Below are 20889 nucleotides of genomic sequence, written 5' to 3' on the forward strand. Positions count from 1 at the left end.
GTAGAGATAGAAATTTGTTGTTCTTTGAAGATTTATCTCCTCTATAACTGAAGTGATAAAAACAAAAAAGAACACTGAAAAAAAAAAAGCTCAAAATAAGGTGAGGGCATGTTCCTTTGTACCGTTTGTCTATTTCTCTTGCGGCAAATTCCTGGTTTTCCTCAATCAAAATGTATGCATTACTCACTTGTCATTACTAATTATCATTTCACTGCAGCTTTTCTGCTCTGCTGAGCTAATTTCCACTGCATTCAACCATGAATTTATTCTAAATTTAACTGGCATGTGTGTGTCTTCAGTGTGCATCTGTCCGCTGCAAGTCAAAGGAGCATCGTCCCTGCAGACTAGCCATGTCTGTTCTTGGAGCCCCCACTCCGGGGCTATTGTATATTGCACGAGGAGCAGCAGGGATCATCTTTGTCCGGCTGGGCGGCGTAGTCCATCTGCCGAACGATCTCTGCAAACAGTTCGTCTACCATGGTTTTGCTCTTGGCCGAGGTCTCCATGAAAGGGCAGCCCCACTCTTCGGCCAGGGCCTGACCTTCGCCGGACGATACCTCCCGCTCACTCTCTAGGTCGACTTTGTTCCCCACCAGGATCACAGGAACCTTCTCGTACCTGAGGGCACACAAAGTTTACCTCATGATTATGAGAAATGTCATCAGTTGTTCAGTAAAAAAAAAGCAACTAATTAATCCTTGCACATCAGGAAAACTAAAACCAACGACAGTTAATCTTATAATGTAAACAATGGATGTTCAATATCTTTTTACTGATAAAAGTCTAACTCTTTAGACTTGTATCTTTTGACTTGAATCTGCACCGAAGGGCCTTGAGTGTCTGTTAGTGCTGGTTTTTGTCTTCTTAAACTTTTGCTTTGCACTATCTTCCATTGGGAAAAGAGAAGGAAACTCATCTTGAGTAATCCTGTTGTCTAGTAGCTCCTGTTTGGGCCAAGTGAAAACAATAAGAGCAATCAGGGGCTGTGAACGAGCTGTTTCTCCCCTCCCTGAAAACACTCATTAGGTGATCTAGGTCTCAATCATTGCAATCAGCTGGTGCATGAACACCTGTTTCCAACTAGTAGCATAGCATAAGTTTGGTGGCATAACTGAAGCATCAGCGGAAGCGTCAGCCCTTGTGTCTCAGTCCCTCCGGTGTGAAGACACTCTGGGGTAAAGACATACGTGTCTACCTGTGCGTGTCCACAGAGCAGGTACACAGAGCAAACAAACTTGACCCAGACGCTGCTCCATCAACACCTAGCTAAATGTGCCATTATCCTTTACCTGTGATCACTAGCTTCAGAGGAAGGTCACACACAGCAAACCGCTTTCGCAACCTTCAAAGCCTCCGCTCGCTAAAACCAACTCCCCCCCGAAGACATCCACCTGTCTATGGGACTGTGGAACTGCCAATCAGCTGTAAACAAAGCTGACTTCATTAACGCATATGCAAACCACCTGTCACTCGATGCACTGGCTCTCACTGAGACCTGGATCAAACCATGTGACAATGCTACCCCATCTGCTCTCTCAGTTAACCACACTTTCTCCCACACTTCTCGTGCATCTGGCCGAGGTGGTGGAACGGGCAAGTTAATGTCCAACAAATGGATATACAGTCAGTTTCTACCTATCACTAAATACAACTCCTTTGAATACCATGCCATCCAGGTAACTGTACCGAAAAAATTCTTTTTGGTTGTCATATATCGACAACCAGGTCAACTGGGAGACATTCTTGATGAACTCGACACCCTGCTTTCCTCCATTCCTGAGCACGACTGTCCCACAATGGTCCTTGGAGACATGAATATTCACCTGGACAATCCCAGCTCATCAGGCTTCCTGTCACTAATGTCATCATTTGATTTAAAACTAGTACAAAGTCCTCCAACTCACAAAGCTGGAAAAGCACTCAACCTCATTTTCACCAGAAACTGTGCCATAGACACAATCTCTGTCACACCGCTGCATCTTTCTGATCATTACTTCATCCGTTTCAGCTTGACTCTACAAGGGAAGTCCACTGCTTCCTCCCCAATGGTCTCATTCCGCCGCAACCTGGCACCCAACCACTTCTCCTCTCTTGTTGCCTCCACTCTTCCATCTCCCAGCACATTCTCCGCTTATGAAGTGAATGATGCCACCGAGTCACTCTGCTCCACACTCTACTGACTCTCAGAAACTATTTTCAACATTCAAAACTCTGCTCAACCCTCCATCTCCACCTCCTACCAACAATCTTATCAGCTGACACCTTTGCCTCATTCTTCACTGACAAAGTTGCAGCCATAAGCAAACAGTTTACTCAACTGGCCACTCCTGAACATTCGCTACCACAAACTCATTCAAGCCCAACCATCTCAGGCCCTACTGCTTCATTTTCCTCTTTTGCCCCTGCCACTGAGAACTGTGTGTCCAAGCTTCTCACGTGCAGTCGCCCTACTACATGCCCACTGGACCCCATTCCGACTAAGCTGCTCCAATTCTGGGTGTTGTGATTGATGAACACCTGACCTTTAAAGATCATGTGGCCTCTGTTGCTCGTTCATGCTGCTTTGAGCTGTATAACATACGAAAGATCAGACCATACCTAACACAACATGCCACCCAGCTCCTGGTGCAATCTACTGTCAACTCCCGCCTCGATTACAGCAATGCCCTTCTAACTGGTCTTCCAGGCTGTACTGTGAGACCTCTTCAAATGGTCCAGAACGCAGCGGCGCGTCTGGTCTTCAATCAGCCAAAAAGAGCACACGTCACCCCTCTGTTCACTGAGCTCCACTGGCTACCGCTAGCAGCACGCATCAAATTCAAATTGCTAACACTAGCAGATAAAGTCTGAGATGGTACGGCTCCCATCTACCTGAATCCTCTTGCAAAGGCTTACGTCTCGGCCCGGCCGCTCCGGTCATCACAGGATCGTCGGCTAGCAGTGCCTACACCACGATCAGGACAATCCAGACTTTTCTCATGCATCGTTCCACAAATGTGGAATGACCTACCAAGCGCTACCAGAACTGCGGCTTCCTTTTCAATTTTGTTGAAACTCCCGAAGACCCTGCTCTTCAGAGAACATCTTCTAAACTAGCACCCTCCCTGTGCTCAAACCCCAAAAACATTCCATAGGGATACGTGGGGTCTCACCCTCATATAAAAATCATTTTGGGACACTAATATCCCCTTTTTTCCTATCATTGATACTCTGTGCAAAATATGACAGCAAAGTTAACGTTGTACCAAGCAAAAATATCTCTAAAGTAAACCTCAGATCTCAGACCCCCTGCCCCAAAGCACATCAACACCGCAAATTAACATTCTAAACAAAAATATGATTTGTCATTCTAACATAAAGCAACCTGGGGAAAAAAAATGTTAAAAATTAATTATATATATATAAAAAAACTGACTTTTATAATTTGGTCCCTGAACTCACCATTGCAAAGCCGTAAATCACACTCAAAACCAGAATTGGTCCATCTCACAAGGACTTCATTATAAAATGTTTATGCAGTTTGACCAAAACGTTATAACCACCCTGTTAATTTCTTTCAAGATGGCGCTGCACGAGCAGCAGCTGGTTACAAGAGAACACTACTCCTGTAGGTCATTCATTCCCACAGCAGTAAGAGTGTATGACTCCACAGCTTAACTGGTACTGGCATTATCCTTTTACACGCTAACATCAATGCTATATTCAGCAGGTGTGCAGTACCCGGATGCACAATTGTAGTTCTGTGTTATATATGCGGTTTCTTCTTGGAAACAAATATTTTTCAATTTTCAAATTGCTGATGATTACAATAATAGTCTACTGCCTTTGTATATTTACCTGTATTATTTTTAGGCCCGAGCAGTGAAGCTGCGAAGGCCTATTGTATCTGCTCCGTTTATTCTTTCTTTCTTTCTTTCTTTCTTTTTTCTTCCGCGTCTTTGAATGGCCTTTAGGGGGTCTTAGCATATTCAAAAAGTCACCAAATTCTGGCTCAATATAGAAAGTGCGTGAAATTTACGTATTTCACTGGCGATGTGAAAGTTCGTAAAAAAGTGGCTGGACAGCGCCCCCTAGAAAGTGAAAAATACCCCTCTCCATAAAGCTTAGTTTATCGTACGGTTATGAAATTTGGTATACTTGTAGTACTCCACAGTCCGCACAGAAAAGTCTCTTGCAACCATGGTCAATATCAAACAGGAAGTCGGCCATTTTGGGTTGAAATGGCGAATTTTAGCCATTTTGGCCATTTCTAGGGTCTATATTTGGTTGAACAGTTTGGTCATTTTTCGCACGATCGTCTCAAAAATAGTGTGCAATCGAACAGAAGCGATGGACGATTCAAATGAGAAAATAAAATTGACTTTTCGTAAATACTGAAGGGGCGGGGCCAGGCCTCAAAGTTCGAGCACTCGCCAAAAAAATTCAAATTGCTATAATTTCATAAATGAAAGAATTACAGTTAAAGTAACTTTCTGTGGACAATCGTCATCGCCCCCCGAAGACAAATGAATGGTCGATTGATGATGTCACATAAGCCCCGCCCCCTCAGGACTTAAAAGGTCAAGTTTTACTGGGAAATTTTCTAAAATTCGCCCTTTCAAATAATCATCCCAAATTTGTACCAGTTAACTGAAGACAAGTTGGGGTTGCTTGGCGTCACTTTATGGGAGTTTTCTGCAGAAGGCGGGGCTGTGGCGGCACGGCGAAGTCAGGCGTACCACTTAGGCCTTACGTTTGCCTCCCATTTCGTCATTTCTAAAGATATCGCCACGAAACTTCTTGGGAGTGATCCTAGTCCTGCCCCCCAAAAAATGTGATGTGAAAATCCGGTGGGCGTGGCCTATTTTCTGAAATAGCGCCCCCTAGGAGCATTAAAACTGTCAGCCCCAAGCCATGCTTTGACTGAGGATTACGAAATTTGGTACACTAATGTGGTGTCTCAGGACCTACAAAAAAGTCTCTTGGAGCCAAGAACCAAGTCGCACAGGAAGTCGGCCATTTTGGTCCAAGTACTCGATTTAGTGGTTTTCGCACACGTTGTTTGGAGAGTGTTGCACCATCGCCCTTTTCACCAATCACCTTCAAACTTCTGCTATAGACTCTTAAGACAAAGGGGAAAAATTTCAACCTACGGATTTTAAATAAGTATAAAGGTGTGGGCGTGGCTAAGCCTCAAACTTTGACCTGTCGCCACGCCACTCTTTTTTTTCACCGCTCCCTATTGGACTCCTTTTAACCAATCACCACCATTCACTGGCAAATAGCAGCAGACAAGTTGAGGTCACTTGGTCTATAGTACTGGCAGGTTTCGAATAAAGGCGGGGCTTTGGGATCATGGCGAAATTCACCATCACGCCATGGAAATACGTTTGTGTCTCATTTCTTCAATCATTGTGACATCACCACACAATTTCTGATGAGTGATCTTACTCTGACCCCTAATAGAATTGGACAGCTGAAGTTTGTGGGCGTGGCCTATTTTCTGAAATAGCGCCCCCTAGGACCATTAAAACTATCAGCCCCAAGCCATGCTTTGACTGAGGATCACGAAATTTGGCACACTAATGTAGTGTCTCAGGACCTACAAAAAAGTCTCTTGGAGCCAAGTACAATGTCGCACAGGAGGTCGGCCATTTTGGTCCAAGTACTCGATTTAGTGGTTTTTGCACACGTTATTAGGAGAATGATGTCTCGTCGTCCTTTCCACCGATCACCTTCAAACTCCTTCTATATACTCTTAAGACATAGAGGAAAAAATTCAACCGTCGGATTTTAAATAAGTATAAAGGTGTGGGCGTGGCTAAGCCTCAAACTTTGACCAGTCGCCATTACGTTACATGACTTAATAACTCCCATGTGCATGATCAGATCAATGTCAAACTTTGTCTGTGTGATCACTGACCACATGTGAAGACAGTGACAATGTGGACAGCTGACATCACCTAAGCCCCGCCCCCTGACTACAGGAAGTCTACGGTTTTATGGTGAAATGCCCATATTTGTCCCCTCTAATTAAGTCAACATGACACTAAGGTCATGCACTGTCTTCATGATGTTGTAATGACCATTCAGATCTGATAGCTTTTCAGAAAGGGAGGGGCTTTGATGCCATGGCGATTTCTGGCGTGACGCTGTGACCTTACGTTTGACTGTAACTTCCACAAACAGCCTCCGATTTGCCCGAGACTGAACATCACATCACCAGTGTGGTAAAGATAGAGTATCTCCTAGTGGTGAGACGTGTAATGATGGGCTCAGAGGGGATGCTGAGTCAGGGTGAGGTGTGGACGAGGAGGCCGTTCACGGTTTCTGGTGTCGGGGTGGTTGACTTTCTGTTCTGCCAGACGTGCCCTGGTGCCCCCGGCTGCCGGCCAGGACGGAGAAGCGCGGAGCTGGGTTTGGAGAGCGTAGGGGATGGAGCGGAGGGGGTGCGGAAGGAGGGCGAGCAGCTTCGCTGCGAGGGCCGAACGACGCTGCTTGCAGCTTTAATTAGGCCCGAGCAGTGAAGCTGCGAAGGCCTATTGTATCTGCTCCGTTTATTATTTTTTTATTTTTTTTTTTTTTTCTTTTTTTTTCTTCCGCGTCTTTGGATGGCCTTTAGGGGGTCTTAGCATATCCAAAAAGTCACCAAATTCTGGCCCAATATAGAAAGTGCGTGAAATTTACGTATTTCACTGGCAACGTGAAAGTTGGTAAAAAAATGTTTCAACAGCGCCCCCTGGAAAATTAAAAATACCCCTCCGCTTTGACCTTTTTTCATAGTAGAGTGATGAAATTTGGTACACTTGTAGAACTCAACAATACGCACAGAAAAGCCTCTTGCACCCATGGTCAATATCAAACAGGAAGTCGGCCATTTTGGACTAAAGTGGCCATTTTGACCCCGTTTTGGCCATTTCTAGGGTCTATATTTGGTTTAACAGTTTGGTCATTTTTCGCACGATCGTCTCAAAAATAGTGTGCGATCGAACAGAAGCGATGGACGATTAAAATGAGACAATAAAATTGACTTTTCGTAAATACTGAAGGGGCGGGACCAGGCCTCAAAGTTCGAGCACTCGCCAAAAAAATTCAAATTGCTATAGATTCATAAATGAAAGAATTACAGTTAAAGAAATGTTCTAAGGACAATCGTCGTCGACCTCCGAAGACAAATGAATGGTCGATTGATGATGTCACATAAGCCCCGCCCCCTCAGGACTTAAAAGGTCAAGATTTACTGGGAAATTTTCCAAAATTCGCCCTTTCCAATAACCACCCCAAATTTGTAGCGGGTAACTGAAGACAAGTTGGGGTTGCTTGGCGTCACTTTATGGGAGTTTTCTCCAGAAGGCGGGGCTGTGGCGGCGCGGCGAAGTCAGGCGTACCGCTTAGGCCTTACGTTTGCCTCCCATTTCGTCATTTCTAGAGATATCGCCACAAAACCTCTTGGGAGTGATCCTAGTTCAGCCCCCCACAAAATGTGATGTGAACATCCGGTGGGCGTGGCCTATTTTCTGAAATAGCGCCCCCTAGGACCATTAAAACTGTCAGCCCCAAGTCATGCTTTGACTGAGGATTATGAAATTTGGCACACTAATGTGGTGTCTCAGGACCTACAAAAAAGTCTCTTGGAGCCAAGTGCAAAGTCGCACAGGAAGTCGGCCATTTTGGTCCAAGTACTCGATTTAGTGGTTTTCGCACACGTTGTTTGGAGAGTGATGCTCCATCGCCCTTTTCACCAATCGCCTTCAAACTTCTGCTATAGACTCTTAAGACATAAAGGAAAAAATTCAACCGTCGGATTTTAAATAAGTATAAAGGTGTGGGCGTGGCTAAGCCTCAAACTTTGACCTGTCACCACGCCACTCTTTTTTTCACAGCTACCTATTGGACTCCTTTTTCCCAATCGCCAGCAATCTCTGGCGAATAGCAGCTGACAAGTTGAGGTCACTTAGTCTCCAGTACTGGCAGGTTTTGAAAAAAGGCGGGGCTTTGGGAGCATGGCAAAATTCACCATCACGCCATGGCAATACGTTTGCCTCTCATTTCTTCAATTATCGTGCCATCACCACAAAATGTCTGGTGAGTGATCCTAGTCTGACCCCCAATAGATTTGGACAGCTGTAGTTTGTGGGCGTGGCCTATTTTCTGAAATGGCGCCCTCTAGGACCATTAAAACTGTCAGCCCCTAGCCATGCTTTGACTGAGGAGTACGAAATCTGGTACACTAATGTGGTGTCTCCGGTCCTACAAAAAAGTCTCTTGGAGCCAAGTGCAAAGTCGCACAGGAAGTCGGCCATTTTGGTCCAAGTAGTCGATTTAGTGGTTTTCGCACACGTTGTTTGGAGAGTGTTACACCATTGCCCTTTTCACCAATCACCTTCAAACTTCTGCTATAGACTCTTAAGACAAAGGGGAAAAAATTCAACCTACGGATTTTAAATAAGTATAAAGGTGTGGGCGTGGCTAAGCCTCAAACTTTGACCTGTCGCCACGCCACTCTTTTTTTCACAGCTCCCTATTGGACTCCTTTTAACCAATCACCAGCAATCACTGGCAAATAGCAGCAGACAAGTTGAGGTCACTTGGTCTATAGTACTGGCAGCTTTCGAATAAAGGCGGGGCTTTGGGAGCATGGCGAAATTCGCCATCACGCCATGGAAATACGTTTGTCTCTCATTTCTTCAATCATTGTGACATCGCCACACAATTTCTGATGAGTGATCCTACTCTGACCCCTAATAGAATTGGACAGCTGAAGTTTGTGGGCGTGGCCTATTTTCTGAAATAGCGCCCCCTAGGACCATTAAAACTGTCAGCCCCAAGCCGTGCTTTGACTGAGGATCACGAAATTTGGCACACTAATGTAGTGTCTCAGGACCTACAAAAAAGTCTCTTGGAGCCAAGCGCAATGTCGCACAGGAGGTCGGCCATTTTGGTCCAAGTACTCGATTTAGTGGTTTTCGCACACGTTATTAGGAGAATGATGTCTCGTCGCCCTTTCCACCGATCACCTTCAAACTCTTGCTATATACTCTTAAGACATAGAGGAAAAGATTCAACCGTCGGATTTTAAATAAGTATAAAGGTGTGGGCGTGGCTAAGCCTCAAACTTTGACCAGTCGCCATTACGTTACTTGACTCAATAACTCCCTTGTGCATGATCAGATCAATTTCAAACTTTGTCCGTGTGATCACTGACCACATCTGAAGACAGTGACAATATGGACAGCTGGCATCACCTAAGCCCCGCCCCCTGACTACAGGAAGTCTTCTGTTTTATGGTGAAATGCCCATATTTGTCCCCTCTAATTTAGTCAACATGACACTAAGGTCATGCACTGTCTTCATGATGTTCTAATGACTATTCAGATCTGATAGCTTTTCAGAAAGGGAGGAGCTTTGATGCCATGGCGATTTCTGGCGTGACGCTGTGACCTTACGTTTGACTGTAACTTCCACAAACAGCCTCCGATTTGCCAGAGACTGAACATCACATCACCAGTGTGGTAAAGATAGAGTATCTCCTAGTGGTGAGACGTGTAATGCTGGGCTCAGAGGGGATGCTGAATCAGGGTGAGGTGTGGACGAGGAGGCCGTTCACGGTTTCTGGTGTCGGGGTGGTTGACTTTCTGTTCTGCCAGACGTGCCCTGGTGCCCCCGGCTGCCGTCCAGGATGGACAAGCGCGGAGCTGGGTTTGGAGAGCGTCGGGGATGGAGCGGAGGGGGTGCGGAAGGAGGGCGAGCAGCTTCGCTGCGAGGGCCGAACGACGCTGCTTGCAGCTTTAATTAGGCCCGAGCAGTGAAGCTGCGAAGGCCTATTGTATCTGCTCCGTTTCTTCTTATTATTATTCTTTTTTCTTCCGCGTCTTTGAATGGCCTTTAGGGGGTCTTAGCATATCCAAAAAGTCACCAAATTCTGGCCCAATATAGAAAGTGCGTGAAATTTACGTATTTCACTGGCGATGTGAAAGTTCGTCAAAAAGTGACTGAACAGCGCCCCCTAGAAAGTGAAAAATACCCCTCTCCATAAAGCTTAGTTTATCGTACAGTTATGAAATTTGGTATACTTGTAGTACTCAACAGTCCGCACAGAAAAGTCTCTTGCAACCATGGTCAATATCAAACAGGAAGTCGGCCATTTTGGAGTAAAGTGGCCATTTTGACCCCGTTTTGGCCATTTCTAGGGTCTATATTTGGTTGAACAGTTTGGTCATTTTTCGCACCATCGTCTCAAAAATTGTGCGAGATCGAACAGAATCGATGGACGATTCAAATGAGACAATAAAATTGACTTTTCGTAAATACTGAAGGGGCGGGGCCAGGCCTCAAAGTTCGAACACTCGCCAAAAAAATTCAAATTGCTATAATTTCATAAATGAAAGAATTACGGTTAAAGAAATGTTCTGTGGACAATTGTCATCGCCCTCCGAAGACAAATGAATGGTCGATTGATGATGTCACATAAGCCCCGCCCCCTCAGGACTTAAAAGGTCAAGTTTTACTGGGAAATTTTCCAAAATTCGCCCTTTCCAATAATCACCCCAAATTTGTAGCGGGTAACTGAAGACAAGTTGGGGTTGCTTGGCTTCACTTTATGGGAGTTTTCTGCAGAAGGCGGGGCTGTGGCGGCGCGGCGAATTCAGGCGTACCACTTAGGCCTTACGTTTGCCTCCCATTTCGTCATTTCTAGAGATATCGCCACGAAGCTTCTTGTGAGTGATCCTAGTCTGGCCCCCCAAAAGATCTGATGTGAAATTCCGGTGGGCGTGGTCTATTTTCTGAAATAGCGCCCCCTAGGACCATTAAAACTGACAGCCCCAAGCCATGCTTTGACTGAGGATTACGAAATTTGGTACACTAATGTGGTGTCTCAGGACCTACAAAAAAGTCTCTTGGAGCCAAGTGCATTGTCGCACAGGAAGTCGGCCATTTTGGTCCAAGTGCGCAATTTAGTGGTTTTCGCACACGTTGTTTGGAGAGTGATGCTCCGTCGCCCTTTTCACCAATTGCCTTCACACTTCGGCTACATACTCTTAACACATAGATGAAAAAATTCAACCGTCGGATTTTAAATAAGTATAAAGGTGTGGGCGTGGCTAAGCCTCAAACTTTGACCTGTCGCCACGCCACTCTTTTTTTTCACAGCTCCCTATTGGACTCCTTTTAACCAATCACCACCAAACAGTGGCGAATAGCAGCAGACAAGTTGAGGTCACTTGGTCTATAGTACTGGCAGGTTTCGAATAAAGGCGGGGCTTTGGAAGAATGGCGAAATTCGCCATCACGACATGGAAATACGTTTGTCTCTCATTTCTTCAGTCATTGTGACATCGCCATACAAGTTCTGATGAGTGATCCTACTCTGACCCCTAATAGAATTGGACAGCTGAAGTTTGTGGGCGTGGCCTATTTTCTGAAACAGCGCCCCCTAGGACCATTAAAACAGTCAGCCCCAAGCCATGCTTTGACTGAGGATCACAAAATTTGGCACACTAATGTAGTGTACCAGGACCTACAAAAAAGTCTCTTGGAGCCAAGCACAATGTCGCACAGGAGGTCGGCCATTTTGGTCCAAGTACTCAATTTAGTGGTTTTCGCACACGTTATTAGGAGAATGATATCTCCTCGCCCTTTCCACCGATCACCTTCAAACCTCTGCTATATACTCTTAAGACATAGAGGAAAAAATTCAACCGTCGGATTTTAAATAAGTATAAAGGTGTGGGCGTGGCTAAGCCTCAAACTTTGACCAGTCGCCATTACCTTATTTGACTTAACAACTCCCATGTGCATGATCAGATCAATTTCATACTTTGTCTGTGTGATCACTGACCACATCTGAAGACAGTGACAATGTGGACAGCTGACATCACCTAAGCCCCGCCCCCTGACTACAGGAAGTCAACTGTTTTATGGTGAAATGCCCATATTTGTTCCCTCTAATTTAGTCAAGATGACACTAAGGTCATGCACTGTCTTCATGATGTTGTAATGACCATTCAGATCTGATAGCTTTTCAGAAAGGCAGGGGCTTTGATGCCATGGCGATTTCTGACGTGACACTGTGACCTTACGTTTGACTGTAACTTCCACAAACAGCCTCCGACTTGCCCGAGACTGAACATCGCATCACCAGTGTGGTAAAGATAGAGTATCTCCTAGTGGTGAGACGTGTAATGGTGGGCTCAGAGGGGATGCTGAGTCAGGGTAAGGTGTGGACGAGGAGGCCGTTCACGGTTTCTGGTGTCGGGGTGGTTGACTTTCTGTTCCGCCAGACGTTCCCTGGTGCCCCCGGCTGCCGGCCAGGACGGAGAAGCGCGGAGCTGGGTTTGGAGAGCGTCGGGGATGGAGCGGAGGGGGTGCGGAAGGAGGGCGAGCAGCTTCGCTGCGAGGGCCGAACGACGCTGCTTGCAGCTTTAATTTTTCTTCTTTTTTCTTTTTTTTTCTTCCGCGTCTTTGGGTGGCCTTTAGGGGGTCTTAGCATATCCAAAAAGTCACCAAATTCTGGCCCAATATAGAAAGTGCGTGAAATTTACGTATTTCACTGTCAACATGAAAGTTGGTATAAAAATGTTTCAACAGCGCCCCCTGGAAAATTAAAAATACCCCTCCGCATTGACCTTTTTTCATAGTAGAGTGATGAAATTTGGTACACCTGTAGAACTCAACAATACGCACAGAAAAGCCTCTTGCACCCATGGTCAATATCAAACAGGAAGTCGGCCATTTTGGACTAAAGTGGCCATTTTTACCCCGTTTTGGCCATTTCTAGGCTCTATATTTGGTTGAACAGTTTGGTCATTTTTCGCACGATTGTCTCAAAAATAGTGTGCGATCGAACAGAAGCGATGGACGATTAAAATGAGAAATAAAACTGACTTTTCGTAAATACTGAAGGGGCGGGACCAGGCCTCAAAGTTCGAGCACTCGCCAAAAAAATTCAAATATCTTTAATTTCATAAATAAAAGAATTACATTTAAAGTAATTTTCTATGGACAATCGTCATCGCCCCCCGAAGACAAATGAATGGTTGATTGATGATGTCACATAAGCCCCGCCCCCTCAGGCCTTAAAAGGTCAAGTTTTACTGGGAAATTGTCCAAAATTCGCCCTTTCAACTAATCACCCCATATTTGTAGCAGGTAACTGTAGACAAGTTGGGATTGCTTGGCGTCACTTTATGGGAGTTTTCTCCAGAAGGCGGGGCTGTGGCGGCGCGGCGAAGTCAGGCGTACCGACGTGGCCTTACGTTTGCCTCCCATTTCGTCATTTCTAAAGATATCGCCACAAAACCTCTTGTGAGTGATCCTAGTCCAGCCCCCCAAAAAATTTGATGTGAACATCCGGTGGGCGTGGCCTATTTTATGAAATAGCGCCCCCTAGGACCATTAAAACTGTCAGCCCCAAGCCATGCTTTGACTGAGGATTTCGAAATTTGGTACACTAATGTGGTGTCTCAGGACCTACAAAAAAGTCTCTTGGAGCCAAGTGCAAAGTTGCACAGGAAGTCAGCCATTTTGGTCCAAGTACGTGATTTACTGGTTTTCGCACACGTTGTTTGGAGAGTGATGCTCCATCGCCCTTTTCACCAATCGCCTTCAAACATCTGCTATATACTCTTAAGACATAAAGTAAAAAATTCAACCGTCGGATTTTAAATAAGTATAAAGGTGTGGGCGTGGCTAAGCCTCAAACTTTGACCTGTCGCCACGCCACTCTTTTTTTCACAGCTCCCTATTGGACTCCTTTTACGCAATCACCAGCAATCTCTGGCAAATAAAAGCTGACAAGTTGAGGTCACTTGGTCTACAGTACTGGCAGGTTTTGAAAAAAGGCGGGGCTTTGGGAGCATGGCGAAATTCGCCATCACGCCATGGCAATACGTTTGCCTCTCATTTCTTCAATTATCGTGACATCGCCACAAAATGTCTGGTGAGTGATCCTAGTCTGACCCCCAATAGAATTGGGCAGCTGAGATTTGTGGGCGTGGCCTATATTCTGAAATATCGCCCCCTAGGACCTTTAAAACTGTCAGCCCCAAGACAAGGTTTGACTGAGGATTACGAAAATTGGTACACTCATGTAGGGTCTCTGGACCTACAAAAAAGTCTCTTGGAGCCAAGCGAAATTTCGCACAGGAGGTCGGCCATTTTGGTCCAAGTACTCGATTTAGTGGTTTTCGCACACGTTGTTTGGACATTGATGGCCCGTCGCCCTTTACACAGATCACCTTCAAACTTATGCTATGTACTTTTAAGTCAAAGGGGAAAAAATTCAACCGTCGGATTTTAAATAAGTATAAAGGTGTGGGCGTGGCTAAGCCTCAAACTTTGACCTTTCGCCATGACATTACTTGACTTAATAACTCCCATGTGCATGATCAGATCTAATTCAAACTTTGTCTGTGTGATCACTGACCACATCTCAAGACAACGACAATGTGGACAGCTGACATCACCTAAGCCCCGCCCCCTGACAACAGGAAGTCTATTGTTTTATGGTGAAATGGCCATATTTGTCCCCTCTAATTTAGTGAAAATGACACTCAGGTCATACATTGTCTTCATGATGTTTTAATGACCATTCAGATCTGATAGCTTTCCAGAAAGGGAGGGGCTTTGATGCCATGGTGAATGCTGGCGTGACGCCATGACCTTACATTTGACTGTAACTTCCACAAACGGCCTCCGATTTGCCCGAAACTGAATATGGCAATGAACAATCATGCCCTTTAGCCAATGAGGCACAAACGGTTGGTGAATGTTATATAATGTCACCAAAGCTGACCTCAATGGGACTTTTCTGTAGTTGGTCACAGCGCCACCTAGGTAACGTTATCCTTCGATAACTTTAAAAAACATGGTCAGAATAGCATTAAAGTTGGTCACTGTCATCACACCACCAGTGTGGTAAAGATAGAGGATTCCCTAGTGGTGAGACATAAAATGTAATGGTGAGCTCAAAGGGGATGCTGAGTCAGGGTGAGGTGCGGACAAGGTGGCCGTTAGCCGTTTCTGGTGTTGGGGTGGTCGACGTTTGTGTTCTGCGGACGTGCCCTGGTGCCCAGGGCTGCCGGCCAGGCCGGAGCGGCGCGGAGCTGCGAGGGCCGAACGACGCTGCTTGCAGCTTTAATTTCTTATTCTGTCTGCCTAAATAGTGACTTTCCCTACTGCAGGATAAACAAAATCTATTCTATTCTAATTAAATATGGGCTGACTCTTAAAACATCCATGAAAGTTATCCGTCTCTCCACAAAATTTATGACGCCTCAGGAAATCCTAAACACACGTTCCCATTACCCTCAGATACAGCGCACACAGCTGTCAAATCCAAACGGCTCAATGTCTTGTTTGCTCCATCTTCACTTTCACTTTATGTTTGCTTTTTGACACATTCCCTATTTTCTTTCATTCAAAAACATGTTTGCATGGTAGAAGCTTGTTAGGTGAGGATAATTATCTCACTGAGACAATAAAGTTCATTTGATTTGACTGTTTAGACCTGGCATGTTGGTCATTTAAAACCATCTATAGAAAAAAAGAAGAGAAAAAAATGTTTTCCAACAGTTTCCTTAGTTAATAAATTCTCTTTTTCATCCATGAGGCCAAATGCCGACTAAATTTGCATGTTTCAGCGTTTGTAGGCCCCGAGTCTTAAGCAGTAGCAGCAGGTTGAGCAAGTTGTCTAGTAATGGGAAGGTTGTAGGTTCGATCCCGGCTCCGGACAGAGAATTCTGCTGTTGTGTCCTTGGGCAAGACACTTAACCCACCTCCTGATGGTGGTCGGAGGGACCGGTGGCGCCTGTGCTCAGCAGCCTCGCCTCTGTCAATGCGCCTCAGGGCAGCTTTGGCTACATCGTAGCTCATCACCACCAGTGTGTGAATGTGTGTGTGTGAATGGATGAATGATACACTGTAGTGTAAAGCGCTTTGGAGTCCTTACTCTAACAGGTGCTATACAAGTGCGGGTCATTTATCATTTAAGCCTGACCCAGAAGTGTTAAAGGAAATGGGCAGCAGAGCTGTGACCCCTGAGGGTCGGAGTTGTCCCTAATCCTTTGGGCTCTGAACTCGTTGCCATGCTGCTGAAACACAACAAACTGCAGTGGAATTGGACGACTTCGAGGACAGCCAGAGAAGACGGAAAGTTCAATTAAATGGGCTGATGCACTATAATTATAAAAAGGAGCGGCTCAGCAGTGCAGTCACATGGGGATTTTACAACGGGATGGTGGGGGTCATGGCAGGTCTATGAGGGGAGTTTATTCACAGCAGAGGAGATTACAAAGATAAGAAAGTCCAAAAGCATTAAAGAGGCAGCAGATCACATGCTCTGAACAACAGTTTGTTTCTTTTATCCATGTTTGTGCACAACGAAGCGGCAGGGACTCATGGTTTGATTCAAACGTGAGCATTAACACTAACCTGAGCCACCGCCAGCATCATTATTTGACTTTCTGCTCCCACTGCATGAAATATACATGGTAGTAAATTATTTACAGAAAGAAAAACCCTCGTTCTTGTTTGCTGTTGCAACAGGGAGACGACTAATGCTGGAGAGGAGACACGGGGGACACTGCACCAGCTTTGATATGATTCCAGGCTGAGCCCCTTTCTGAGGTTAGGGCTGCAGCTTTCAGCATTAAATAAGCTTGAACTTTCAGACTTTGATCTACTCATGAATACATTATCCGGTGAACTTTAATCTCAGCTACTCCCCTCTGTTCCTGGGAACGGCTCGCCAGCCGAGAGGGACTACCGGGAATTAGGAGCTGAACCCAGATGTCGGTCAGTGTGTGACCAAAAAGCATGAGAGTTCCACTTTGAGCTGAGAAGCTACCTGAATGAAAAACTACAGATTATTCGACTCAACTTTGAAGTGGGGTTCTATGGAATAGTTCTTAACATTTATTATCTTTCATGTTGTAGATAGCTATGTTGGGGTTATTAGGAGCGAACAATTCGTAAGCGTTAACTTACTTTTGGATTCTTCAATAAATTCTGTAAATATGTAAATATTTACTGATTTATTAATTAATTAAGATATTCTTAGATATACGGGGCACCATTCCCCTTTAACCGGGGAAAAATTGAATCCAAAACTCTTATCAGTCTTTCTTGAAGTTCGTAGAATCCTTGGAGCAGAGACTTCTCTTCGACACAACAAAGCTACTGGAGACGAAAATCTGAATTTTATAACGTTTAATTAACAATTTGTCAAATGAATAAACAGTGGCATAAATGAATAATAACCATGTGATATAATAAAAGGATGTATATTCAAAATAATGTTCAAGGTGTTTTGTGTGTATGTAGGATGTATGAATGGGGTCCTTTGTTCTCACAAAGGAGTAGTGTGTGTGCGTGTGTATGGATTCAAAATGGAGTCTTGAATACAAGATGGCTGACTCCTTTGTCTGGCTAAAGTGTGGGTGGCAACTTGCACTTTAACTTCCAAAGCACTTAGAATCAGTAGTAACTTAACCTTAAATCACTCAAAACATTTCAAAGGATCATGCAACAACACAAAAGATTAATCACGAGTTAATATCCTTAGTTTATCAGCCTGGCCATGGCCGAACATTTAAAGATACCAAACAATGATTAATAAGCAGTTTATTCTTTCAAAATGACCCGAAGGACGAATTTGGAACGAAAGAGGAAAACACGAAGCTACTTTTTTTAAGCAATAGCGCGGTTTTATTGCTTATTCTGGACTATAGAGGAAACGGGAGAAGAAAAGAATGAGAGAAAAATGAGTTTTCTGATCACCAAAAGAGCGAGGCGTCCCTCCCCCTTTTGATTTGACGGTTCTCCGTGTTTCTCCGCAGTTTTCAGCGTCATCCGCCGGTTTGATGCTTTCTCCGTTGTTTGGCTCCACGAGTGTTTCTCCACGGCTGGACACAAAGAAAACGAAGTTCCTTTTGGGCTGAGTTTGACAACTTACAGCGTTTCTGAGAGCTGGATGGAGTTGTTGTTTCCCTCCGCTGGTTCTGTGTCCTCAAACATCAGCTGGAGGGGAGCAGAAACGAGCAGATCAGCGGTCCCGTGGGCTCAACTTGGCTCTTAGAGCTTCCGCGTGCTCAAAGAAGTCGGAGCGTTCGACAAGCGTGTCCTCACCGCCAGGTATCCTGGGCAAAAGAACGAGGTTTCTTTGTCTCTGCTGAAGATTTATGGTCTTAGTTCGCGGGAAAAGCTCCACGGCTTCCCGCACATGCGCAGAGCGTGTTTCTGGTACTAGGCGGTGACGTCATCACAATGCTTCCGTGTGCAAAGCATCATGGGAAATGAAGTTTCTTGGCGCTGATGTGATTATTTGCTTTTCAGAGCAATTTAAGCACAGTCATTTTGGAGAAAATCACTGCATAGTAATTTCCTCATGAGGTCAGACCCTCAACAGCTATTTGGAGAAAAGTTCTGTCAAGGGCTCTATGATATTAGAAAAAATTCACTTTGCTATTTCTTCTAACGCTGCTATATAATGCTATATGAACGTCTACTTCACACGGGAAGCATCAGCGGCACAGAGTGGCAGCTGCTGCAAATAGAATCCATTACAGTCTGTGGGGGTGATTCAAATCAGCCGCAACGTGACAATATCCACAGTTATCATAGGGCTAAACAGGAAATGACATGCGGTTTCAGTGTAAAAGTCCAGTAATTTTCTAAATAAAAGTCCATTGCAGCAATGCTATTTCATATCTATGTAGATTACATCTATACATGTGACCTAACGACTTATTTCTCACAGTTTTTGTCAGTTCCAAACGATCGCCTAAAGACGAGAGGAGATAGGACATTTTCTGTGGCCGGCCCTACACTCTGGAACAGCCTTCCTCTGCAGATCCGGACCTCTCTAAATCTGGATGCTTAAAACTCATTTCTGCAACCAGGCTTTTGTGTAGGATGATTTTATTTTTGTCATTGTCATTCTTTCTCATTTTTATTGATTTTATAATTGTGTGATGTAATGTTTTTATCCTAACTTGCTGATTATTATGGATTTATGGTTTTTAGTTATACTTTCTCGCTATGTTATCTTGTGTGTTGTACAGCACTTTGGGTTGTGGAAGCAATAATAAGTTGCTTTAGAAATAAACGTGACCTTGACCTTATTTACTCCCTGCATCATTCGAGAAGTGCAACATTGACAGTGGAGAGGAACAATATCATATGTGGCATCAAACAGCAATATCAAAGGTGATTTTCTTCTATTTGGTTTAAGACCTTTAATTCTCAAGGGATCTTGTGATCTCGTGAGTCAAGTGAGAAGGATGGAGGAAGTCTGTTCAAACATAAACAGTTTTTTTTTTTACATCAACAAGAGTCCAATTAGTCTCTTCCGCTTATTCAGAGTTGGGTCACGGGGGGCAACGGCCTACGTTGAGAGGACCAGACTTCCTTCTCCCCAGCAACTTGGGCCAGCTCTTCTGAGGGAATCCCAAGGCGTTCCCTGGCCAGGCGAGAGACATAGTCTCTAATGTGTCCCGTCCTTTAGGTCTCCTCCCGATTGGACGTGTCTGGAAAACCTCACCAGGGAGGCGTCCAGGAGGCATCCTAACTAGATGCCCAAGCCACCTCAACTGGCTCCTCTCGGCGTGGAGGAGCGGGTCTACTCCAAGTCCTTCTTGGATGACCGAGCTCTTTGTCTATCTCTAAGGGAGAGCCCAGCCACCCTGTGGAGAACACTCATTTCAGCTATTTGTATCTGCAATCTGGTTCTTATTCTGCTCTCCCCTCCTATTCCACCTTCCTCAGGATCCGCTGATTTCCCTCTTTCCTGTTCTCTCACTCTCTTTCGTAACATTTAAAAAAAATCACAACTGCCTATTTTTGCTCATTTTAAATATATTTTTAAACATTTTCTAAATTCTTTTTAACATTTTGACTTCTTTTTTTGTGAAGCACCTCGTGATTTTTATCTTGAGAGGCGCTATAGAAGTGATACTTTCTTCTTCTTCTTCTTTCGTCACTACCCAAAACTCATAACCACAGGTGAGGGTAGGAACGTACCGTATTTTCCGGAGTATAAGTCGCACCAGCCATAAAATGTATGATGAAGAAGAAAAAAAACACATATAAGTCGCACTGGAATATAAATTGCATTTTGGGGGGACATTTTTTTTTCTTACAAAATCTGAGACCAAGCATTTCACATTGCAAGACAAGTAGGCTACAGGTAACAATAACAGAACAAACAACCAGGGCGCAGCAGCGCACCACGGTCTCCAGCAGAGGATGGCGGTGTTTCAAACCCTCCCAGCGGGCGGGGAGAGCTCATTCCCGGGCCGGAGCCGGCCCGCAGCACCCCGCCACAGGCTGCAGCAGGTGATGGCGGTGTTTGAAACCCTCCCAGCGGGACAGGGGGAGCTCATTCCTGGGTCGGAGCCGCCCGGCCCGCAGCAGCTCGCCACAGGCTCCAGCAGGTGATAGCGGGGCAGAGGAACTGAAACCTGGTCCGGAGCTGGTCCACAGCAGCGCAGTATACATAATCTGGTATATAAGTTGCTCCGGAGTATAAGTCGCAGGACCAGCCAGACTATGAAAAAAAGTGTGACTTATAGTCCAGAAAATACGGTAGATCGACTGGTAAATCAAGAGCTTCACCTTCTGGTTCAGCTCTATTTTCACCACGGCAGATCAGTACAACACCCGCATCCCTGCAGACACAGCACCAATCCGCCTGTAGATTTCCTGCTCCATCTTTCCCTCACTCGTAAACAAGACCCCGAGATACTTAAACTCCACGACTTCTTCCGTGAGTCCAATTAGTGTCCTCCAAAATATGTTTAGTCGACAAAAAGTCTTAGGTCCATGATCCAACATAATATAGAATGTTTCCCCTAGAAAATGTTCCAGCCGTGACACGACGAAATTTTACCTGATCTAATAGATGGAGGGTTA

At 45.0% G+C, this 20889-nt stretch overlaps 1 protein-coding gene across 1 annotated transcript in view; it reads right to left on the reverse strand.

Moving 5' to 3' along the window:
- Positions 1 to 206: 206 nt before the first annotated feature.
- The window catches only part of LOC107389972 (ras-related protein Rap-2a), a 38205-nt gene continuing 17522 nt past the window's right edge, over positions 207 to 20889 (reverse strand). Inside the window, exon 2 of the mRNA XM_015966421.3 lies at positions 207 to 618. Within this exon, the coding sequence (XP_015821907.1) occupies positions 381 to 618 (238 nt within the window). The 3' untranslated portion in view covers positions 207 to 380. The remainder of the gene's footprint in view (positions 619 to 20889) is intronic.

This window comes from Nothobranchius furzeri, chromosome 14 (assembly GCF_043380555.1).
Source record: "Nothobranchius furzeri strain GRZ-AD chromosome 14, NfurGRZ-RIMD1, whole genome shotgun sequence".
Lineage (NCBI taxonomy): Eukaryota > Metazoa > Chordata > Actinopteri > Cyprinodontiformes > Nothobranchiidae > Nothobranchius > Nothobranchius furzeri.